Source organism: Hyla sarda, chromosome 2 (assembly GCF_029499605.1).
Source record: "Hyla sarda isolate aHylSar1 chromosome 2, aHylSar1.hap1, whole genome shotgun sequence".
Lineage (NCBI taxonomy): Eukaryota > Metazoa > Chordata > Amphibia > Anura > Hylidae > Hyla > Hyla sarda.
The window spans coordinates 22,639,618-22,665,677 of NC_079190.1; the positions used below are offsets into that span (position 1 = coordinate 22,639,618).

At 45.0% G+C, this 26,060-nt stretch overlaps 1 protein-coding gene and 1 long non-coding RNA gene across 2 annotated transcripts in view; one reads left to right on the top strand and one right to left on the bottom strand.

The window, feature by feature from the left end:
• Positions 1-17,911, bottom strand: part of LOC130358299 (uncharacterized) — a 32,912-nt gene extending 15,001 nt beyond the window's left edge. Inside the window, exon 1 of the long non-coding RNA XR_008889457.1 lies at positions 17,770-17,911. This is a non-coding gene — a long non-coding RNA (uncharacterized LOC130358299). The remainder of the gene's footprint in view (positions 1-17,769) is intronic.
• A 30-nt stretch (positions 17,912-17,941) lies between these two features.
• The window catches only part of CCDC90B (coiled-coil domain containing 90B), a 34,432-nt gene continuing 26,313 nt past the window's right edge, over positions 17,942-26,060 (top strand). The window contains exons 1-2 of the mRNA XM_056561380.1: positions 17,942-18,119; positions 19,092-19,214. Coding sequence (XP_056417355.1) covers positions 17,957-18,119; positions 19,092-19,214 — 286 coding nt within the window. The 5' untranslated portion in view covers positions 17,942-17,956. The remainder of the gene's footprint in view (positions 18,120-19,091; positions 19,215-26,060) is intronic.

Here is a 26,060-nt window from a genome sequence, read left to right on the forward strand (position 1 = left end):
TCTCCCGCGTTACAGACAGGAAAAATTCTCACTCCAAGAGAGCAAATATACATGTGTGGTGTCCCAGTACCGTATTTTTTCCGTTACCTGTATTGAGGTCCCCATAGTCAGAGTCCCTAGGACATCGGGATCCCTCTTGTGTAGTTTTCCCCTTGTCACCTCATACTTAGTTAATGACTATATAGCAGTTCTATTGAATATAAATATAAGTATAGGAATATAGATGTATACACTTTGTTATCTACCTGTTCAGCGTAGCAGGACCTGCGGGTCACGTGATGAGGTTAGAACTCTATGGTTTTGCTACAGGACCTTTGGAGGTTCCCATGACGTATGCACCCACAATGCACTGTAACAGTGAGTGACAGTTGTTACGGACCAATCCAAAACGGCCGACCCCTGCCCATATAAGGGACCCGCAACATCTTGATCCCTCTCTTGGGTTGCTGATTCTGGAAGAGGTAGGACCTCCGCAGCTTACAAAACAATTTACTAGGCCAAAGCCTTGCAGCCTAGGTATAAAGCATAGCGGATAGACTAAGCAATTCCCCGCTACTCAGCGCAGGATCACTGGACCTAATTACTCCCCTAAATCCAGCGGATCTCTGCAACACAATCATTCAGAAGCTAAATTGGGCTTATCTGATCCCAACCAATTGTCAATCGCTGCTCAGCTATATCTATAGAGACTCTGTTATCTGGACTGTTACTATTATTACATGCACAGAAACTACTCAGTAAAAGTTCCTGCAAGTTTTCAGTTAACAGCGGTTGTGGACAATCCTTTATTTCTGCATCACCTATTGCTCTTGGGAAGGGTGGCAATAGGCCTGCCACGAAACACAGCATTTAACCCTCACCCTGGCGTCATGAGTGACAAGGGTTAACACCGCCCTTAACTATCCTGAACAGCAACACCCTAAATACCCTACACTACCACAAGACAGCGTCCTCTCATCCGCCACCACACACACGTGCGACAAAAAAAACGCACGTGCGACATAAACTGCAACATAATAATAAATAACAGGAGAAAGCCCAGAGTCGGGTGGAATACACAATACAAACACAACCCGACTTTCTAAGTAAATCAGGGCCATTGTGTTGGAGCCGATGCTCACTATCTACTGGATACAATGTCACCTTGGAGAAAAACACAGACTGTTATGTGAAGCAACAACTCTGAGGGATGGGAAAGTTCTCTTGGATGATGGATTAAATGCTTCAGTATTGGGAAACATTAAATTCGATTATGACTGGATCCAGTGGAATCATGTTTTGCAAAAAAAATTCTGCTCCATTTTTTGTTTTGTTAGGTCTTAGATTTCTCTCTCCAGTACAGTCACCTAGTGCTACACCAGGTCCAAGTACACACTTCCTCCTTGAGCTACACAGCCACCCACCCTACGGAATTGTTGTGCCCCCTCTTTCTAGGTTTCTTGACTTTTGCTTTTTTTTTTTACAATATTTTTGTAATGCAGGGCAGGGAATAGCGCATCCCTGAGCTCACCCAGAACCTCTATCCTTCCCTAAATCACGGATCCACAACTGTCTGACAGTCCCTGTGCTGAAATAAAGTGCAGAAGTGTCACAAGTATAAAAATAATAAAAGGTACAAAGGTCAGGGAAACCATGGATACGAAGGGTTACAGGCAAAAACTAGTCAAAAGACAGACAGGGAATGGGCAAACAAATGTAAAATCGGAGTGAACAGGCCGGTCTTTACCAGAGAGAGCAAGACAGTACCGATACGAAAGACAGGAGAATGGTCATGAGTCAATGGCCAAGGGTCAAATATACACAGTATAGCAAAGCAGGAGCAAGACAAGAGCAAGTGCTGAGAGACAAACACGAGCAAAGAATGGCAGGCTGGCTGAAAATTTGAATGCACCTGAGAAGGGAGTGAACTCAAAGAGCAGATGTGATAGGCTCTAAGCCTGAATATCACTTCCCCAGACACATTTAGTAAATATTAATACCTAAATTTTACCATGTCCCGGCAGACCCATAAAGCATGACCCAGGTCAGCCTTAGGGACAATGGTGTAGATAGTGGGATGGGCCTCTATTCTCCCAAATTTGAAGGAGTATATTGCCTTATGAAGAAATGTTAGGTATGCCTCCCTCCAATCTTCCTTGACTGACTAAAGTGCCATAAGGAGTTTGCTGCCTCATTTGAAGAAAAGACTGCAAAAGACCAAATACATTGGGGGGAATTTATCATTGTATATAGAGCTATTTTGTGTCTTTTTTTGGCGCAAAAAAAAGCGCAAGTGTTTTTTTGCGTCTTTTTTTGCGCAAATTTTGATAGAACTTTTCATCCCCTTGTCTACGGATAATTCTACAATAGAGCATTTTCTACTGTAGAATCAATTTACTAACTGCGTTGGGGGTTTTTTGCGCAAAAAAATTCGCAAACGGCATTTTCTTGTGCAAATATACACCACCTCGGAGGACACGTACCAAAAGTGTCTATTTTGGCACAGTAAGGACTGCTACTCCCTTCATGGGACAGACTCTGCCCATGATGGGAGTTGTAGTCCAGGGGCTGAGGTGCAGATCGCACCGGGTCATTCTCTAGAGACCCGCTGTGATCCGCATTTATTAACTGTAAAAGTCGGTGGTACAAGCGCTACACTGCGCTGTCACCGGCTCCTGTATACACTGTCATAATTCATAATACCCGCCGCCGGGAGAGGGGAGCTCTGATTGGTGGATAGCTATTAACCAATCAGAGCTCCCCTCTCCTGGCGAGGATTATGAATTATAAGAGCTGTATATAGGAGCTGGCGGGCAGCGCAGTGTAGCCGCATGTACCGCCAGCTTCTATAGTTAATAGATGCGGATCACAGCGGGTCTCTGGAGAATGATCTGCTGCGATCTGCCCCTCTGCCCTTGGACTACTCCTCCCATCATGTCTGTCCCATGATGGGAGTAGTTGTAATACCGCAACGCTGAGGCATGGCACTTGCACATCCCCCAGCTGCAGGACATTTAAAACTACTACTCCCATCATGGACAGACTGCCCATGATGGGAGTTGTAGTCCAGGGGCCGAGGTGCAGATCGCAGTGGGTCATTCTCCAGAGACCTGCTGCGATCCGCATTTATTAACTGTAAAAGCCGGCGGTACATGCGTCTACATCGCGCTGCCACCGGCTTCTATATACAACTGTCATAATTCATAATCCCCGCCGACGGGAGAGGAGAGCTCTGATTGGTCAATAGCTATTCTACAATCAGAGCTCCCGTCTCCCGGCGGGGATTATGAGTTATGACAGTGTACTGTATATAGAAGTCGGTGGCAGCGCGATGTAGCCGCATGTACCACCGGCTTTTTAAATGCGGATCGCAGCAGATCATTCTGGAGATCTGCTGCGATCCACGTTTATAAACGGCATTCAGTTAACCCGGCGATGCGCGGCATCGCACGGGTTAACTGGCAGAAGCCCCGCTGTTTCCAGCATGGGACAACTTCTGCAACACCCCCCAGGACAATCTGTCGATGGTCCTGGTCAGCGATCACTGTGTTTGGTCCCTGTGGACCAATCACAATGAATGAGCTGACTGGGGGGTAAAGTTCATTTCCCCTGCTCTGCCCGCCGATAGAAGTCCGGGCACAGCAGGGGAAGATGATACCGAGAGCTGCGGCGGGGACCGCGGAACTTACAAAACAGCTGGAGGCACACGGGTTGGCGGCAGCGGGTAAGTGGAGGCGGCGGCGGCGGCATCTGCATCAGAGGCAGCAGTGAAGCTCTTCACTGCTGCTTCTGGTAGTTTAAAAACTACAACTCCCAGCATGCCTAGACAGCCTTTTGCTGTCTGGGCATGCTGGGAGTTGTAGTTGTGCAACATCTGGAGGGCCGCAGTTTGGAGACCACTGTACAGTGGTCTTCAATCTGTGCTCTTCCAGATGTTGCAAATCTACAACTCCCAGCATGCCCAGACAGTCCAGGCATGCTGGGAGTTGTAGTTTTGTAACATTGGTCCTTCAGATGTTGCCGAACTACAATTCCCAGCATGCCTTGGCAGCCTGGGCATGCTGAGAGTTGTAGTTTTTCAACATCTGGAGGACTACGGTTTGGACACCACTGTTCTCCTCCAGTTGTTGCAAAACTACAACTCGCAGCATGCCCTTTGGCTGCCTGGGCATGCTGGGAGTTGTAGTTTTGCAACAACTGGAGGCACACTGGTTGGGAAACATTGTATGTTTCCTAACTCAGTGTTTCCCTACCTGTGCGCCTCCAGCTGTTGCAAAACTATAACTCCCAGCATGCACTGACAAACCGTACATGCTGGGAGTTGTAGTTTTGCAACAGCTGGAGGTGCACGGGTTGGGAAACACTGAGTTAAGTAACAAACTCTCAGTGTTTTGCAACCAGTGTGCCTCCAGCTGTTGCTTAACTACAGCCCCCCCATGAAGGGAGTTGTAGTTTAGCAAAAATTGGAGGCTCCCTGTTTATGAACACGCTGCATTATGTGCGCTCTTCCCAGGGGAGAGCACAAAAAAAATTACTAACCCATATTTCTTGTTTTTCTTTTCTTCTCATTTCAGATACATGAATGCGGAGGACTACGTCAGATTCGGTGGACTGCGACGATGACCAGCGATTTTTTTTATTTCAATAAAATGGTTAACAAGGGCTGTGGGGGATTGTTTCTAAAAAAAAAAAAAAAAATTTCAATGTGTCCGGGTTTTTATAATTGAATTTTCAGGGTTAGTAGTGGAAGCTGTCTTATAGACGGAATCCATTACTAGGCCGGGGCTTAGCGTTAAGCCCCAAAAACATCTAGCACTAACCCCCAATTATTACCCCGGTACCCACTGCCACAGGGGTTCCGGGAAGAGCCGATACCAACAGGCCCGGAGCATCAAAAATGGTGCTCCTGGGCCTAGGCGGTAACAGGCTGGCGTTATCGAGGCTGGGGAGGGCCAGTAACAATGGTCCTCACCCACCCTGATAACATCAGGCTGTTGCTGCTTGGTTGGTATATGGCTGATACCAAAAATGGGGGGAACCCTATGCGTTTCTTTTTTATTTTTTATAAATAAATTTAAAAAAAAGGGTGTGGTTTCCTCATTTTAACAGTATCTGCCAGATACCAACCAAGCAGCAACAGCCTGACGTTACCAGGGTGGGCGACCATTGTTACTGGCCCTCCCCAGCCTAAATAATGCCAGCCTGTTACCGCCTAGGCCCAGGAGCGCCATTTTTGACACTCCGGGCCTGTTGGTACCGACTCTTCCTGACACCCCTGTGGTGGTGGGTACCGGGGTAATATTTGGAGGTTAGCGTTAGCTGTTTTGGGGGCTAACGCTAAGCCCCGGCTTGGTACTGGATTCTGTCTACAAGACGCCTTCCACTACTAAGCCTGAAAATTCAATTATAAAAGACACAACACATTGAAAAAAAAAATGTATTTAAAAAAAATAAATAAATAAAACACTCCCCCACAGCCCTTGTTAACCCTTTTATTGACATTTAAAAAAAAACGCTGTTCATCATCGCAATCCACCAAATCTGACATAGTCCTCCGCATTCACGTATCTAAATTTCAAAGAAAAAAACCCAAAAAGTTTAGTACATTTTTTTGTTTCCACACACCAGCAAAAACGCAAGTAAAAAACACAAGAAAAACTGACAAAACACAGGAAAAAACTGGGACAGTTTTTCTGGCATTTTTGCTGATGGACAAAAAACCTCAATGGAATTCGACCTCAAAGCAATAGAACAAAATCCCTACGTCCACTTTTCCTGTGAGGTAGAGAAGGACTGTACGGTAGAGCGAGGGGGGGGGGTTCTATATTTGCACAAGATTTATCAAAGGAGTGTACAGCCTTAGTAAATTCTGAGCAAGAGTGTATAAAAAACAAGAAGTGTAAAGGGGTAGAACTGTGTCTACAACAGACAAATAATGATAAATTCCCCCCATTGTCTTTAACTTTTTCCAGGGACTATGCTTATTGCCTTAGAAATGGAAGACAAGGAGCACAAACCCCCATCTCTACATAATAATTTATCAAATAAACTCTCACATTCCACCTCAGCAAATGTTCTGTACTAAGGACTTACAGTGAGAAACTAGAATGTTCGTTGTTTGGCAGTAATACACAGCAGTGATGCTGAAACTGGCGACTAGTCAGATGGAGTCAGCAGATCAGTTGGGTGCAAAAATCCAGAGGGAGCTGACTAAGACATAGTCGGAATAGAGGCCAGGGGTCGAAACCAGAAAATATACAGAAGACAAGCAAGAGGCCAAATCCAAGGGTGGGCAGGGTCAAACGGGCAGACTGTATATGGTTACAACTGGTGGGAGGAAATTATACAGAAACTGATACTGAGTGAGAGACCTGGATGGGTTTAAATAATAGGTTCTGGTGACATAATTACAAGCAGCCCAGGAATAAGCATTCTGTTGGATCCAACAGGGCACAGCAACAGGAGGAAATAAAACCGCTTTATTGTTGCAGCAATGATTGTACAGCAGGGAAAGAAGATTGTAAGGTCCTGGGCAGGTATGCAACAGGGCAAATATTATCCATCTTCTCGAAAAATAATCCATCCCCTCTCACAACATGGAACGATAGACCAGACTGCATTGTGGTGTATTGTAGTGCTCAGCAGACGGTGGAGTATATGTAACCGATTCGGCAGATAAAAACAAAACGAACAGACAAATGGGTTCGGACAGCTTTTCCTCTGTGCTGGAATAAGTTATTATATTTCTACAAGTTATAGCACGGTGGAGGTTGATAGCTTGTTACTAGGATGAAGAGGTCCCCGAGCCACTTAAGGCAGATGAAAAGATGCAGGACAAGAGAAAATTGCTTTCAGGAAGTAAATCTTAAAGCCGGAATAGGTGTGAATGAAATGAAGACGTGACAGTCCCCCGAGTGTGACACCATAAATGAAACCCACTTTACAGTGTCCATTACAGCTCCCCTGGGGAAGGGGAGGTGGGGGTCTTGGTGGCGGTCTAGCTGTAACCCAAAGGAACCAGAAATAATCCCCCTTCACAACTATCGCCTTGCTTTATTTACACAGAGTACTTCATCCGTGCTCATACACATACTTAAAGGGGTACTCCGGTGGAAAACAATGTTTTCTAAATCATCTGGCGCCAGAAAGATAAACAGATTTGTAAATTGCTTCTATTAAAAATTCTTAATCCTTCCAGTACTTAGCTGCTGTATGCTCCACAGGAAGTTCTTTTCTTTTTGAATTTCTTTCCTGTCTGACCACAGTGCTCTCTGCTGACACCTCTGTCCATGTCAGGAACTGTCCAGAGCAGAAGAGGTTTTCAATGGGAATTTGTTCCTACTCTGGACAGTTCCTGGCAGCGGTGTCAGCAGAGAGTACTGTGGTTAGACCAAAAAGAACCATACAACTTCCTCTGGAGCATACAGCAGCTGATAAGTACTGGAAGAATTAAGATTTTCAATAATTATTTTAATAAGTAATTTACAAATCTGTTTAACTTTCTGTCACCAGTTGATTTAAAAAAATAAAAAATTTCCACCGGAGTACCCCTTTAACATGCTGCTGGTAATTGCATCAATTGCACATAGAGGATGCACAACAATAATAGAAACATTTATCGAAGAAGATATGGAAAACAGGTTTCGGTGCTCGCTAGCGCCTTCCTCAGATCCACAAGATGATACCTTCTGATATGGTGGTTGAAAACAAGCAGCCTCTGCGTGCTGGAGCTGAGGAAGGCACCACTGAGAACCGAAACCTGTTGGAAAAGGGCGTGCCCGTCCCTTATGGTGGATCAACTCGGGGATACAGAGATACACCAGCATTTAGGCCTCTTTATCCATGCTACAACCTATTTTCTACAGCAGTATGTAGATCGGTACTGGGACACTACATACGGTATTGTAGTTAGTGCCTTAGGCATACAAGATGAGGTGGGCATATTCATTTTTCACGGGGTCCCTTTTCCCAACTTATATGCACATGAACCCCCCCTAACAAATCTCTTTTTTCTTGGCCCTGACATTGAAGGGGTATGCCACCTCTAGACATCTTTTTACCTATCCAAAGGATAGGGGATAAGATGTGTGATTGGCCCGGACCCCCTTGGTGTTCTGAACCTTATGTTCGAGCGGCTGTGGTTGTGATGTCATGCCACGCCCCCGCCATTCATGTCTATGGGAGGGGGCTTGGCGGCATTCACACCCCCTCTTATAGACATGAATGGAGGGGGCATGTCATCATGTCATAATGGTCCTTTAAGGACCACGATTCCCTGCAGCAGCTTCCAATATGAAAACTGAATGGAAAAAGTGGTGGGGCTAGGAGAATTCCCATGAAAGCAACTAGTTGGTAGTCATGCTTAGAGAAGCAGCTGGGTTTCACTTTAGCTCCCCCTACTGGTTCCTTTATACACATTAAAAATTGCAAATTTTGGTTCTAGCCATAATGAGGACACACAGATAAGAGGCGGCTATGGGCAATTTGGTCATTTTGTAAAAATTTCCTAAATAATACAGGCCTGTAATGAGCCACAGATACAGAGCTGCTATAGCAGCATTTACTCTCTAACAATATGGAGCTCTTATCCACCGTTCTGTTCCACTGGAAATGTTAGGCATATTAGCCAACACAATGAGGTAGAGCAGCTCCAGCACATGCACTGGGGGTCCCGGGGGGACGTAGGTTCAAAGTAATTAGTCTTTCTTTCTTCAACTTCGGTCCAAGCCATCTATTAAATCTTGGCTTGTCAGGGCGAACAGATTGTTTGCTGCACCGAGAGCCACAAAACAAGGAAATGCTTATAAAACATACGACAAAAGGGACCGCAATGAAATGACTGCGAAAACAAAACGAAATTATCATAAAATGAAGTATAAAGAGCGAGAAATTGTGTGTACTGGAGGCTGCGACAGTGTAAATGTCACAACGGAATATAAAGAGAGAGGGTGTATTAAAAGGGAACTATAGTATCTATTATTATAGTGTAGCAGTTTTATTCTTGTACATAGGTGGCAGTATTATAGTAATTATATTCTTGTATATAGGAGCCGTATTATAGTAATTATATTCTTGTACATAGGGGGCAGTATTATAGTAGTTATATTCCTGTATATAGGAGGCAGTATTATAGTAGTTATATTCTTGTATATAGGAGCAGTATTATAGTAGTTATATTCTTGTACATAGGAGCAGTATTATAGTAGTTATATTCTTGTATATAGGAGCAGTATTATAGTAGTTATATTCTTGTATATAGGAGCAGTATTATAGTAGTTATATTCTTGTATATAGGAGCAGTATTATAGTAGTTATATTCTTGTATATAGGAGCAGTATTATAGTAGTTATATTCTTGTACATAGGTGGTAGTATTATAGTAGTTATATTCTTGTATATAGGAGGCAGTATTATAGTAGTTATATTCTTGTACATAGGAGGAGTATTATAGTAGTTATATTCTTGTACATAGGTGGTAGTATTATAGTAGTTATATTCTTGTATATAGGAGGCAGTATTATAGTAGTTATATTCTTGTACATAGGAGGAGTATTATAGTAGTTATATTCTTCTATATAGGAGCAGTATTATAGTAGTTATATTCTTGTATATAGGAGCAGTATTATAGTAGTTATATTCCTGTATATAGGAGCAGTATTATAGTAGTTATATTCTTGTACATAGGTGGTAGTATTATAGTAGTTATATTCTTGTATATAGGAGGCAGTATTATAGTAGTTATATTCTTGTACATAGGAGGAGTATTATAGTAGTTATATTCTTCTATATAGGAGCAGTATTATAGTAGTTATATTCTTGTATATAGGAGGCAGCATTATAGTAGTTATATTCTTGTATATAGGAGGAGTATTATAGTAGTTATATTCTTCTATATAGGAGCAGTATTATAGTAGTTATATTCTTGTATATAGGAGCAGTATTATAGTAGTTATATTCCTGTATATAGGAGCAGTATTATAGTAGTTATATTCTTGTATATAGGAGGAGTATTATAGTCGTTATATTCTTGTATATAGGAGGCAATATTATAGTAATTATATTCTTGTACATAGGAGCAGTATTATAGTAGTTATATTCTTGTATATAGGAGCAGTATTATAGTAGTTATATTCTTGTACATAGGGGCAGTATTATAGTAGTTATATTCTTGTATATAGGAGCAGTATTATAGTAGTTATATTCTTGTATATAGGGGGCAGTTTTATAGTAGTTATATTCTTGTATATAGGGGCAGTATTATAGTAGTTGTATTCTTGTATATAGGAGGAGTATTATAGTCGTTATATTCTTGTATATAGGAGGCAATATTATAGTAATTATATTCTTGTACATAGGAGCAGTATTATAGTAGTTATATTCTTGTATATAGGAGCAGTATTATAGTAGTTATATTCTTGTACATAGGGGCAGTATTATAGTAGTTATATTCTTGTATATAGGAGCAGTATTATAGTAGTTATATTCTTGTATATAGGGGGCAGTTTTATAGTAGTTATATTCTTGTATATAGGGGCAGTATTATAGTAGTTGTATTCTTGTATATAGGAGCAGTATTATAGTAGTTATATTCTTGTATATAGGGGGCAGTATTATAGTAGTTATATTCTTGTATATAGGAGGCAGTATTATAGTAGTTATATTCTTGTATATAGGAGCAGTATTATAGTAGTTATATTCTTGTACATAGGAGGCAGTATTATAGTAGTTATAGTATAAATGGAGAAAGAGAGAGAGACCGCACCACTATACTCGTAATCAGTCCTGAGTGTAAAACAAGAATATGACTACTATAATGTGACAGTCTGTAGAAAAATAATGCTTCTGTACTCACCTATGTGTGTACAAAGTCCTTTATTCAAGCATCAGCATACAGGGAAACCGCTGGCCGGGGGTGAGGAGGGAGGGAGAAGGTACCGCTGCCGTAGCTACTTCGGCAGCGGTACCTTCTCCCTCCTCACCCCCGGCCAGCGGTTTCCCTGTATGCTGATGCTTGAATAAAGGACTTTGTACACACATAGGTGAGTGCAGAAGCATAATTTTTCTACGGACTGTCACATTTGGATTCTTTTTCTTCATTGCTTCATTTCTATTGCACCCCTATGGTCCATGTACTGATACCACCATCCTTAAACAGTGAATAGAGGAGGCAGTATTATAGTAGTTATTTTCTTGTACATAGGAGCAGTATTATAGTAGTTATATTCTTGTATATAGGAGCAGTATTATAGTAGTTATATTCTTGTATATAGGAGCAGTATTATAGTAGATATATTCTTGTATACAGGAGGCAGTATTATAGTAGATATATTCTTGTATACAGGAGGCGGAATTATAGTAGTTATATTCTTGTATATAGGAGCAGTATTATAGTAGTTATATTCTTGTATACAGGAGGCAGTATTATAGTAGATATATTCTTGTATATAGGAGCAGTATTATAGAAGTTATATTCTTGTATTTAGGAGCAGTATTATAGTAGTTATATTCTTGTATATAGGAGCAGTAGTATGGTAGTTATATTCTTGTATATAGAAGCAGTATTATAGTAGTTATATTCTTGTACATAGGAGCAGTATTATAGTAATTATATTCTTGTATATAGGAGTAGTATTATAGAAGTTATATTCTTGTATATAGGAGGCAGTATTATAGTAGTTATATCCTTGTACATTGGAGCAGTATTATAGTAATTATATTCTTGTATATAGGAGCAGTATTATAGAAGTTATATTCTTGTAAATAGGTGGTTTTTAGTAGTTATATTTTTGTATATAGGAGGCAGTATTATAGTAGTTATATTCTTGCATTATAGAACTTATATTCTTGTATATAGGTGCAGTTTTTAAGTAGCTATATTTTTGTATATAGGAGACACTGCCGAGACAGTATTTGTAAGGGTCACGGCAGGTGGTGGATCCTCTGGGCCTGTGTGGCAGATGACACGGGCTGTACCAGGGAGTGGAGTCTAAGGTGCCGCTGGTTTTCACCACAGCCCACCGCAAAGCGGGATGGTCTTGCTGAGGCAGGCGGCACCCAGGTCGCTACCCCTGGTACGACTCGTCCACGCAGGTTGCTGGGATGAAGCGTGGTACAGATAGATAAGGACAAGACGAGGTCAGGATAGCTGAAGGTCAGGGCAAGCGGCACAGGTGCAGGGTCAGGTCATGGAGCAAGGATCAGGTACACGGATAGACAGGAACACAGTAGCTTTCTCTCAGGCTCTAGGGCAACAAAGATCCAGCCCAGGACAGGGGGAGATGCAGATACTTAAAGACAGGGTGCAGGTGATGACATTAATTAGGGCGTACTCGCCCATTAAATCACAGAGCTCTGGTGCACGTTCCCTAGGAGGTGGGGGCTCGCACGCCGGGACTGGGAACAAGGAAGACCAGGGAGGTGAGTTACGGGCTGGAATTCGCATGCGGGCGCATCCCCTGATGCGAATGCCAGCCCCGCCAGCAACAGAGACATGAGAGGAGAACGCTCACAGCCAGCGTGTCTGGCCAGAGCGCTGATGTTACAGTGTTATAGTAGTTATATTCTTGTTTATAGGAGACAGTATTATATTAGTTATATTCTTGTATATAGGGGGCAGTATTATAGTAGTTATATTCTTGTACATAGGAGCAGTATTATAGTAGTTATAGTATACGAGGCAGTATTATAGTAGTTATATATAGGAGACAATTTGTACATAACGTAATTTTGCTTTCCATGAGTCTGAAGGCAGCACAGAAGGGTTAATAGCTCCTTTCAGTTCATCCCAGGACTGCCCACCTAGCAAACAATTAAGAGAATTAACAAGCACCAGGCTAGGCCTGGCTATAACCATCCATCAGAACCTCCTCAACTTGTGTTATTGCATAGACCAGTGTTTCTCAATTCCAGTCCTAAGGGCCCCCTAACAAGTCGTGTTTTCAGGATTTCATAAGTCTTTCACAGGTGACATAATTATGGTCAGTGAATCAGGCATCACCACAATTATACACCTGTGAAAGACTAAGGAAATCCTGAAAACATGACCTGTTAGGGGGCCCCGAGGACTGGAATTGAGAAACACTGGAATAGACACAGTTCTGATGCAAAAAGATGACCTAAAGTAGGGAGGGTTTGTATGTGCTGCCTTCAGACTCATGGAAAGCAAAATTACGGTAAGTACAAATTTTCCCTTTCCATTTCGTCTTCAGGCAGCACAGAAGGGAGCTGTATAGCAACATAAGGGGGGGGGGATACCTAATTGAACACAGCATAGAGCACTGACATGCCAGAGACTGGACCCCAGCTTTGGTTGTCTAGAGTGTAGATTGAGCTATGATGGAATCTGGTGGCTCAACTCCTGTGATCTCACTGGCGTTCAGAATCGTAGATCTAAGCCATTCCACCAAGGTAGCTTTAGACACCTTTCTTCCCTTTACCACATTGGCAACTGTACGAACAGATTCTCTTCCACCCTGAATGTCTTGGTTCTATTGTGGTAGCAGATCAGTGCTGTAGACCCATCCAGATGGTGAAGAACTCTTCCTCCTCAACAGTGGATCCAGTAAGAACTTCAGCAAGCAAATTCCCTGATGATGTCATCTCAGATGACCCCTTCAGCAGGACTCCCTCTGGTACAAATTTTATAAAGGGATCTCATGAGGAGAGAGCTTGTATTTTATGCCAACCTGTGTGAGAATGTTATCGCAATCAGGAAAGAACTTGTAGGACAGGACAATCACTTCAGGTCGACTTACTCGGGAGAGGCTTAGACACCACCACCGGAGGAAATTTTGGAGGAAATTCAAAACTACTGCAAATGGAACCTCTTTTCGATCCTCCTCCAGAACGTGAACTTTCTCTAGAGTGTCGAGTAGAGCGCCTTTAAGGATTCTCTTTCGGCTGAAAAGACGAGTAGATATCACCTCCTCCAATGAGCCCATCATTTGGAATCTATCCTTCTCAAACTACACACAGTCAAAGGCAACAGCTCCTGCTGTGGATGAAGGACCCATTCTGTGTCAGCAGGTCCCTGTGGGGAGGAAATTTCCTTTAACTGTAACAGGAGGGGAAACAAACCCCGTCTTGGCCAGTATGGGGCGTCTGGCTTGTCCATCAGGATCTTCCTTATGACTGGAGGCTGAAATAGATAGATGTAGAGGCCTCTCTATGATACTGTCAGTGCATCCAAGATGTCTGGTTGGTTTCTGCAATTTAGAGAAGCAAATTTAGCAACCTTCCAGTTTTCTATGGTAGCCCTCATGTCGTAATCAGGTAGACCTCTCCTGCTGACTATTTGGCAGAGGTATACTTCAGTGAGGGACCTCTGCTTGAACACAGAATAGTTCTGCTCGGCTGATCCGCCTGGACATTCAGAGTGCCTGCTGGGACCGCTGGGATACTGGGCACTGGGTTAAGGAGTAGCCAAAAAAGCCAAGTTCACTGGCCCCATCTTCCTCAGGTTGGCTGACATCTGATATTCTTCATGTGTCCAGCTCCTCTGGACTCAAAGATCCAACATGTAAGCTCCTTAATATGATTCAGAGGCATCTGTTGTGAGCAGGACCACATCCGTAGGTAAAAGCTACAACCTGTTGGGAGATTTTCTTTTGTAAAGCCACAATCTGAGACTCCTGCATGTGCGACTGACAGCCCAAGCGGGGAGGAAAAATTATGGAGATTCCTGTCCAGACAGACTGAACTTTCTCCTGGAAATCTCTCAGACTGTTTGTAAAATGTGACTTCTTCAGTGAGAAAACCAGCCAGAGTCAGGTGCCCGGGTACGGCACCACATGGATCCCCTGAAGAAGAAGAACAGCCACTACCACAATGGCTCTACCACCCTGGGAGTATATACTAATGCCAGGGTCCAGAATAGTGAAGCACTCCCTTTCCTGACTAGTTGACCACTCGGATATTCCGCAGAGGATGGATGTATGTGCACATGTAGATAGGTGCCCATAACACATGCCACCCTTCCTCAGGCTGACAGGAATCCAGAAAGTCTTGCACCAACCATGGTTGTCCTTCTGACATCAAACTGATTTGGTTTGGTAGTCTTCTCCCTGGTTCCTTTATCCTGAGCCCTTTTGCAGAACATTGGCTCTTGGAGAAGAAGTTTCGCCCTTTAAAGCAGCAGGACTAAGATGGTTTCCATTTGGCAGCTTGTGGAAAGGCCAAGTTCTTCCTTTCCTTGGAGGAACTCTAGGATCCTCATATACTGCTGACCCATCAGACAACCGGGATGATTCTCAGATGAGATTCTAAACACATCTAAGGGAAATCACATAGGACGTCTGATACAGACCTGAGTGATGACACTTGGGAGACAATTCTTCTCCAGGTACCTAGTCCTCAATGTCTCTGCTCAGCCAGACTACTCACGGTGGCAGAGTTGGATATCAGAGGACACCAGTGACTTTACATAGTTAAGTAACCGCAGAGTCTGTCTTACCTGGATTCCCCCAATGTTTGGACTCTGACTTGAGCCTGGAGTCCATCTCATGTACCTGTCTGGCTTTGTCCACTCTTGTGTCTACTCAAGAGAAAAAATGTCAGCAAAGCCTTGTACATGAAAAACATCAGTATATAGTGAGCAGGGCCTCACTACTGACAGGACTATATAGAAAACATCAGTATATAGTGAGCAGAGCCTCACTACTGACAGGACTATATAGAAAACATCAGTATATAGTGAGCAGAGCCTCACTACTGACAGGACTATATAGAAAACATCAGTATATAGTGAGCAGAGCCTCACTACTAACAGGACTATATAGAAATGTATAGAACACATCAGTATATAGTGAGCAGAGCCTCACTACTGACAGGAATATATAGAAAACATCAGTATATAGTGAGTAGGGCCTCACTACTGACAGGAATATATAGAAAACATCAGTATATAGTGAGTAGGGCCTCACTACTGACAGGAATATATAGAAAACATCAGTATATAGTGAGCAGGGCCTCACTACTGACAGGAATATATAGAAATGTATAGAACACATCAGTATACAGGGAGCAGGGCCTCACTACTGACAGGCCTATATAGAAATGTATAGAAAACATTTTTTTTGTGGGGGGTCTCTTATGGGGGGCTCATTGGTGGTCACTCTATACATTAGTGACCATCACTGAACCCCCAAAAGAGATCCCTACAGAGCCTCTATGTGGTGGCCCAGTACGGGAGGTGTTACCCCGTACCCTCACTGTCCTGTCAGGCAGCCTCCTTCAGTGTCCCCAGGGCCCCCCTGCATTAGTTTCCCCATTGTAAATATGTTGTACTGTAAAAAATGTGTTATCACTTTAAGAGTTATACCATGTGACATGTCATGTGATTGTTACCCAGGAGGTACCAGTGACCAGCTGACCCCAAGAGTGACCTATGGGCTCCCTGCTAGTCTCCCCCATATAAGCCCTGGGAGGTGCTAGCCTCTTCACCAAGTCTTTGCTGAGGTCAGTCGTGCCTCGTGTGTGTGTCCAGAGTAGTGGAGGCCTCAAGTCAAGTCCTGCAGCCACAGTCAAGTGCAAGTAACATAAACCTGCAGCATTGTCCATCATCAGTCAAGTCAGTCCCTGTCAAATTGTCAAGCCACGTGGCCTGCATTCAAGTCCCAGCAAGCCCTTAAGGTCTCTGAGTCACTGGTCACCTCCTTGGGCCCTGGCTGAATTGTAAAGACTTTACCAACTGTCTACCCTCAGTAAAGCTACCGTTGTCTGTAACTTGGCGCCAGAGACTTTATTGCCCCCGTGCCTAGCCCAGAAACCAGCGGTATATCTTTGAGTGGTTCAGGCTGAACCACGCCCTGGCGTCACGAATATAAGGGGTTAATGCTATCTGCCCCTAGGGTAACAACATCTGCCCTGCACCTCACACCCCGCTACATCACCTATATTAGTGACCACCACCAAGCCCCCATATTAGTCTATTATGACTTGTGGGGGTCACTATTATGGTGGCGGTCACTAAAATGGAGGCTCAGTGGTTGTCACTATTATAGGGGCTTCGTCACTGGTTGTCACTATTATAGGGGGTCAGTGGTAGTCACTATTATGGGGGCTCAGTGGTGGTCACTATTATGGGGACTTAGTGGTGGCCACATATGGGTGGGTGCTCGTGGTAGTCACTATTATGGGGGCTCGGTGGTGGTCACTATTATGGGGGCTCAGTGGTTGTCACTATTATGGGGGCTCAGTGGTTGTCACTATTATGGGGACTCAGTGGTGGTCACATATGGGAGGGTGCTCGTGGTAGTCACTATTATGGGGGCTCGGTGGTGGTCACTATTATGGGGGCTCAGTGGTGGTCACTATTATGGGGGCTCAGTGGTTGTCGCTATTATGGGGACTCAGTGGTGGTCACATATGGGGGGGTGCTCGGTGGTGGTCACATATGGGGGGGTGCTCGGTGGTGGTCACATATGGGGGGGTGCTCGGTGGTGGTCACATATGGGGGGTGCTCGGCGGTGGTCACTATTATGGGTGCTCAGTGGTTGTCACTATTATGGGGGCTCAGTGGTTGTCACTATTATGGGGACTCAGTGGTGGTCACATATGGGGGGTGCTCGGTGGTGGTCACATATGGGGGGGTGCTCGGTGGTGGTCACATATGGAGGGTGCTCGGTGGTGGTCACATATGGGGGGGGTGCTCGGTGGTGGTCACTATTATGGGGCTCAGTGGTCGTCACTATTATGGGGGTGCTCTTCGGTGGTCACTAATATAGAGGCTCTGATTTTGCCATCCACAGCCGTGGGACCCCTTTCACTCCCCCCTGATAAGGATGGCACTTACTAGTAATAATAACTACCGGGTATAGACTATCAGCAGCTATGTGCCATCATACACCAGTTGATGACCGTCTCCACATTATTATAGGTGCCAATCATTATTATAGGCACCAGCAGGCTGCAACCTACTCCTGCCACGCCTCCAATTCGCCCTGACTCCCCCAAAAAAGCAGAAAACTACCAGCCCCAGAATGCCTGGCGCAGGGCCGGAAGTGACGTATAGGGAAGCAACCCCACGTGACCAGACTGGAGTCCGGAGTTACGGTGGAGCTGTCAGTGAGGAGAGGATGAGGGTGTCTGGTTACAGATGGACGGCCCAGCTGCTCACAGCAGCACAGAGGAGCTGCAGGAGGGGTACGACTTACCCGCTGTGAAGAACTTTAAAAAAACTTTATTAGTATATTGTCTGCATAGTTTAGGGGTTATGAAGGACCGCAAACTGCGCCCCTTTTTAACAAAACAGCGACACCTAGTGGTGCGGGAGTTGCAGCACACTCTCATCACTGCTGCTTTGTACATAGATCAGTGTTTCCCAACCAGTGTGTCTCCAGCTGTTGCAAAACTACAACTCCCAGCATGCCCGGACAGCCGAAGGCTGTCCGGGCATGCTGGGAGTTGTAGTTTTGCAACAGCTGGAGGCACCCTTGTACAGAAACTCTTACATAGAAGGGTACTCCGGTGGAAAACATTTATTTATTTATTTTTTAAATGAACTGGTGCCAGAAAGTTAAACAGATTTGTAAATGACTTCTATGAAAAAAATCTTTACCCTTCCAGTACTTATTAGCAGCTGTATGCTACAGAGGAAATTCTATTCTTTTTCAATTTCTTTTTTGTCTTGTCCACAGTGCTCTCTGCCGACACCTGATGTCCGTGTCAGGAACTGTCCAGAGCAGCATAGGTTCGCTATGGGGATTTTCTCCTGCTCTGGACAGTTCCTGATACGGACATCAGGTGTCGGCAGAGAGCACTGTGGACAAGTGAAAAAAAGAAAAGAATTTCCTCTGTAGCATACAGCTGCTAATAAGTACTGGAAGGGTATATATTTTTTAATAGAAGCCATTTAGAAATCTGTTTACCTTTCTGAACCCAGTTCATTTAAAAAAAAAAATTTCCACCGGAGTACCCCTTTAAATACTCTGTGCTGCTTTAAGAACCAGGTCAAATCTTGATGCGTTTCGTCTTCTTACATTATAATCATAGATGTCATGCACATTCCTGTCCTGAAATACTCTGCGCTACTAGATGTCCCTGCCCCTCCCGATATTTTAATCTGTAATTAATTATTATCATTATTTTTTAATGTTTGCTGTGTTTCCTTTGCAGGATTTGCATCCTCCGCACCCGTCCTCTCTAGTTATGATGTCAGACAGGTGGAGATCACCCCGTCGGAGCAGAGGAAGCTGACGTTCGATACTCACGCTCTGGTGCGAGACCTGGAGAGTCACGGTGAGCGCCTCGTCGCTGGCCTATAGTCCAGTGTTTTCCTACAACTACAAACCCCAGCATAGGTGGTTTGGGCGTGCTGGGAGTTGGTTGGGAAACCCTGGTATAGTCACTAGGGGAAGATAATATAACTTTATTATACATTATGGTTAAAGGGGGATTCCAGAGCATCATCTGCTGCTGATCCTCCCCCCCCCCCCCCACCTGAACCATCTCTGCTGCCAAGTGCTCCCTGCTCTCCTCATCACATGTAAAATGCTTGTCAGCCAGTAAAAGAGGTATATCCTGTACTGATCCTGAGTTATATCCTGTAACTCTTATTATAAAAATACAAAACGCATCCAATACAAAACATAAAACAAAAACAAGCTTAACCCCTTAACGACGCAGGACGTATATTTACATCCTGCGCCGGCTCCCGCGATATGAAGCGGGGTCGCGCTGCGACCCCGCATCACATCGCATCGGTCCCGGCGCTCATCAATGGCCGGGACCCGTGGCTAATACCACACATCGCCGATCGCGGCAATGTGCGGTATTAACCCTTTAGACCCTCCTAAAGCGAAAGTGAAAGCATCCCGGCTAGTCAGTCAGGCTGTTCGGGACCGCTGCGGTGAAATCGCGGCGTCCCGAACAGCTTACAGGACACCGGGAGGGCCCCTACCTGCCTCCTCGGTGTCCGATCGATGAATGACTGCTCCGTGCCTGAGATCCAGGCAGGAGCAGTCAAGCGCCGATAACGCTAATCACAGGCGTGTTAATACACGCCTGTGATCAGGATGAGAGATCAGTGTGTGCAGTGTTATAGGTCCCTATGGGTGAAAAAAGTGTTAATAAAGGTAATTTAACCCCTTCCCTAATAAAAGTTTGAACCAACCCCCTTTTCCCATGAAAAAAATAAAACAGTGTAAATAAAATAAAAAATAAACATATGTGGTATCGCCGCGTGCGTAAATGTCCGAACTATAAAAATATATCATTAATTAAACCGCACGGTCAATGGCGTACGCGCAAAAAAATTCCAAAGTCCAAAAAAGTGTATTTTGGTCACTTTTTATACCATTAAAAAATTTATAAAAAGTGATCAAAAAGTCCGATCAAAACAAAAATCCTACCGATAAAAACTTCAGATCACGGCGCAAAAAATTAGCCCTCATACCGCCCTGTACGTGGAAAAATAAAAAAGTTATAGGGGTTAGAAGATGACATTCTTAAATGTATAAATTTTCCTGCATGCAGTTTTTCCAGAAGTACGACAAAATCAAACCTATATAAGTAGGGTATCATTTTAACCGTATGGACCTACAGAATAAAGATAAGGTGTCATTTTTACCGAAATATGCACTGCGTAGAAACGGAAGCCCCCAAAATTACAAAAGGGCGTTTTTTCTTCGATTTTGTCGCACAATTATTATTATTTTTTTCCGTTTCGCCGTGAATTTTTGGGTAAAATGACTAATGTCACTGGAAAGTAGAATTGGTGACGCAAAAAATAAGCCATAATATGGATTTTTAGGTGGAAAATTGAAAGGGTTATGATTTTTAGAAGGTAAGGAGGAAAAAACAAAAGTGGAAAAACCCTGGGTCCTTAAGGGGTTAACCAGCTATAACAAACATAACAAAAATAAAATTACAAAAACAAACTGCCTAACTGGCCAGCTCAAATTTACAAAAATACACTTTTTCCCCATACCAAAATAACCCACACCAAACACGCATAAAAAAATGAACATAAAAATAGCCCAACTTGGATTATAAAAAAAAATATATAAACATAACATTCAGCACAACTTGGCTATAAAAACAAAAAGAAAAGGAACATAAAGGTAGCACAACTTGGCTGTAACTCAAAAATTATCCTTACCCAGGGGAGAAAGAAAAATAAAATAAAAAATTGCTCAGCACAACTCGCTACAAAATAACGCTCTGCCTCCCAGCCAGAGATCCACAGGTGAAAGAAGGGCAAGGAAAAGCAGCGCGGAGATGCGGCCGGAGAGAGGGCCCAAAGAGCCCAGCCCCACGCATCGCCCCCGCATGGCCGCGAAGCACTCCCAGCGCGGCAAGGAGCCGTGGACGGCCAGAGAGGGATCCGCGTGTGGCCCAGAATCCGGACCCAAAAAGAGCAAGCCAGAACCGAAGAGAAGGACAACACCGCAGAAAAGCGAGACCCCGAATAATGAATACACAAACATGTATGCATGCATATACACACACGCACACATATTATATATATATATATATATATATATATATATATATATATATATATATATACGTACATACAATAAACATACACATATGACACCACTTTACTACTGGCCCGACTGCCACTATACACTATAGACTATAAAACAATATAAATACAAAACACAATATATCCAAAAATCACAGAAAATATACAAAAATATAATAAATACACTACAGAAAACAACAGAAACCACCTACACTAAAACTGTCCCCTAACCCACACCACCCCTCCTGTACATGGGTCAGAGTCCATACCGTCCATACAGTTCTCAAAGTCCAGTCCTTAACTGACCCATGTCAGGTCCCCAAAATACCACTCAAAAAAAAAAGAAAAAACAACCACAAATACACCCTCCCCACCTAACACTCCTCCCAACCAACTTATATACAAACTTATACACTCTTAACCACAACTCCTTTTAGGCCCAAGTTTGGTCACCTGTAAGCCCTTCATACCATGTCAACTGAAAACAAAACAAAAAGCTAATGTGCACATGCATCAGCCCACCACCAGGGAGAAGGATGGCAGACCTGATACATAAATCATTTTATACTCTTTCCCTAACTCCCCCTACAATTCTCCCTAATTCTATCCCTACAATAAATCTGACCCTGCCTTCACCCTATCTCTACCCCTATAACACTGCCCCTAACCAAAATAAAAGGTACTCTACCCAAAAGGTTTAGTACCTAGGGCACATGAAATGAGAAACCTCTCCACAGGAGAAAAGCCCTACTGGTACCAAGACTGCCATACTCCAAAGACCTGATCTTCCCGAGGTCACCGGTGATGTTCCTACAGACCTCCACCTTGGAGAGGATTTTCTGTTGGGTCGACACTAAGCACCGTGCGTTCCACGTGTAGTACCTAACCGGTAAACTGACTAAGAATGAAGTGCCCCGATCTCGGCCACCCAGGTTCCTGAATGCCCCATAAGCGCACTCCGAATAGGCAAGGCTGGCAAGTTGACTCCAGCCGATGGAAGCGCCCACCCTGTTGTAGACCCCTATGTTAAAGGGACAATGAAGCAGGAAGTGGTCCATGCTTTCCAGCGTGTCCACGCACTCTTCTCGGGGACATCCCCGGTCATCAGAGTTCCTGCACTTCAGGTTGTCCCTTACACATAGCTTTCCCTGAAAGCAGCGCCAGGCCAAGTCCCAAAACTTCTGGGGGATCCTTTTCATGTTTAAAAGATACAATCCCACCCTCAGATCCCGACCTGGGCAGTCCCTAAGGGCCAGAGGCTTCTGGAAGTGGGTCAACAGAACCCGTTTGTCAAGGAAACGCCTTGACTGGGTCCTGATCTCCCACACTCCCAGACCCCACCGACGTATCGCCTTCAGAGTCGGGGTAGCGTAAGCCGGAAGATATCCATGGGGCGTACGGAGGTCCTTCACTTGACCTCCTGTCTCCCATTCCTGGAAGAAAGGCCGAAACCACTCCCTGCAGGAGAGTACCCACGGAGGAGCCCTCTCTTTCCAGAGGTTTGAGATGTTGGCTTTCAAGAAGGTGTTCGTTAAGAACACCACAGGGTTTACCATAGATAAACCCCCTAGTCTCCTCGTGCGGTACGTAACCTCCCTCTTGACTAGGTTCAACTTGTTCCCCCATAACAGTTGGAAAAACAGGCTGTAGACCCTAGTGTAGTAAGCCTCTGGTAAGATACATACACTGCCCAGATAGATAAACTAGGGGAGCAGGTACGATTTGATCAGGTGTACCCATTCCCTGAGGGTCATAGACCAACCCTTCCACTGGCTCACCCTCTGAGTGGCATCCCGGAGCTTACCATCCCAGTTTTTGGTGGGATAATCATCCTGGCAGAATGTGATGCCCAGAATTTTTGCTGACTCTTGGAGCCCTGGAAGGGTGTCCGGGAGATCAAACGTGGGATCTCCCCCTCCCACACTTATCCCGGTTGATCTTGGACCCGGATGCCTCCGAGTAGCGGTCCACCTCTGACATCACCACATCGACCTCCTCCCGTGAGGAGACGAAAATAGTGACATCATCAGTGTACGCCACCACTCTCTGGGCGACATCCGGCTCCGCCAGAGTCATCCCGACTCCCGCCAACGGCCCACAATCTACCCTCTGGACGAAGGGATCGATTACGAACATGTATAACAGCGGGCTTAAAGGACAACCCTGACTGACCCTGGACCCCACCTCAAAAGAGCGGCCAGACCTTCATATAAGGTGACAAGCCAATTCACAAAAGTACTCGGTAAGCCATATCTCAGGAGGACGGACCAGAGGTACTCGTGGTTCACCCGATCAAATGCTTTGGCCTGATCAAGGACAGCATGTACCCCTTCCAGAGACCCGCACTACTCCGCTCCACTGCCTCCCTGACACTGAGGACAGCACTTAAGGTGCTTCGGCCAGGAACAGAGCAGTGCTGGGCCCCCGAAAGGAGCCGGTTAAACAGTATCTTAGCCAGAAGCTTCCTGTCCGTATTGAGAAGAGCTATGGGCCTCCAATTCTCAATCCGGCTAGGATCTTTACCCTTTGACAGAAGAATCTGTGCTGACCTCCTCATTGACTTTGGTAGAGTGCCAGAGGAGAGACCCTCTTTGAATACCTCAGTCAAGAGGGGAGCTAAAGACTCCTTAAAGGTCCTGTACCACTCGGATGTTAAGCCATCCGGACCTGGCGACTTCTTGGTGGCGAGCCCCTCGATCGCCAGTCTCACTTCCTCTTCCCTGATTTCTTCTGCCAAAACATCAAGAGAGGGGTCTACCCCTGGCTCAGGAATAGTTTCGGCCAGGAAAGCCGACATCCCTTCCTTCCCAAGAGGTGCGAGTAGAAGGATCTGACGACCTCCAGGATCCCTGATCTGGACCGATTCAGAGATCCCGTACTATCAATCAGTCTTGAGACCACTTTACTACTCACTGACATCTTACAGTTCCTGTAAGGGTCGGGCGAGCGGTACCTCCCGTAATCCCTCTCAAAAACCAAAGATGCGTGTCTATCGTACTTACACCTCATCAGCAAGGACTTCACTCTGGAGATATCCTCCCGGCTACCTCCAGTCCAGACAAGGAGCTCGAGTTTCTTCCTCAGACCCTGATTCAGGCGGTACCCATTCAGGGACCTGAGGCTCGAGAGCTGGCGGAAGAACCCCGCAACCCGCTTCTTGAATATCTCCCACCCCTCTGACTTACTACTACAAAGGTCCAGTAAAGATACCTGACTCTGAAGAAAATCCTCAAAGGACTGTCTTATCTCCGCTTCCTCCAGCGGAGGCTTCCAATAACCTTTACCCATCCGGGGGGGTCTCTAAAACATTCAAGGAAAACAAAATCATACAGTGATCGGAGAACTCCACCTCAACCACAGACACTGCGGAAGAGACGGCTTCCTCCTTTAATTAAAACCTGTCTATCCTAGTCCTGCAGCTACCTCGATGATAGGTGAAACCCACGTGGCCTGAGGGGCTCCGAATGTGGGCATCCTCTAGGCGACCTTCTCTAACTATATTATTGAGGGCCATGCTATCGTAAGCCAGCTCCTATCTTGGGACCTCGTGACATTATTGAAGTCTCCTCCAAAAATCACTTGCCGGCTAGTAAAAAGGAAGGGCTTAATCCTCATAAAGAGATCTTTGCGGCCCCACTTGGTTTGTGGGGCGTAGATGTTAATGAGCCAGAGCTCTTGCCCCTTCATGAGGACATCTAAGATCAGGCACCTCCCCATTTCTAACTCAATAACCCGTTGGCATTCAACAGGAGCGGTAAAAAGGACCGCATTCCCACTATACGGCTCAGCCGCAAGAGACCAGTGGGAGGGCCCACGCCTCCACTCTCTTCTGGCTTTAACCAGAGAGGCTAGATCTGACAACCTGGTCTCCTGTAAAAAGAAAATGTCGGTTTCAACACGGCCGAGAAAATCAAAGGCTGCGAATCTAGCCGTATCCGACTTTATGCTGGCACAGTTAATGGATGCCAGCGTCAATGGGGTGAGTGCCGCCATCATGGGTGATTGAGTTAGACGGCCACACCTTTATTTTTTCTTCCCCTTCTTCTTCGTCCCCTCATCCCCAGAAGAAGAAGAAAGGGCAGGACCGCTTTTACTTCTTTTTTTTGGCTCTTAGGCTCTTTCTCTCTAGGCACCTCGCCCTCACCTTCCCCCTCCAAGGAGGGGGAGGAGATGTTATCAAGGACGAGGTACCGGTTTGGCAGGTCAACCAGAGGGGGGGCAGTCAGGCTTCCGTTTTGGACCTGGCCCGCAGTACAAGGGAGAGAGGGTTTGGTCCTCTTCTTTCTCCCTTTCCTTTTGCCCTTGTCTTTCTTTTTGGCCTTCTCTACACTCTCCTCATACACACTTTCATAGTGGGAGGAATCGGTAGAGTCGGCCATATTGCTTTCCTCTTTGCCCAGTCTCCTTATCTCCTCATCCAGCATTCAGTATTTTCAGGGCCAGCTTCAGGAGCAGCGGCAGGAGCTACCCCCGTCACTTGGGCACTCTCCAGCTCCCTACTCCTCCTCCAAATTTTCCTCCCGCCTTAGTTTGGCAGGGCCCTTCCTCCTCACTAGCCCTGGTGCGCCCCCATCCCTGCTCATACCCTCACCAGCCGAGGCAAATTCACAGCTCTC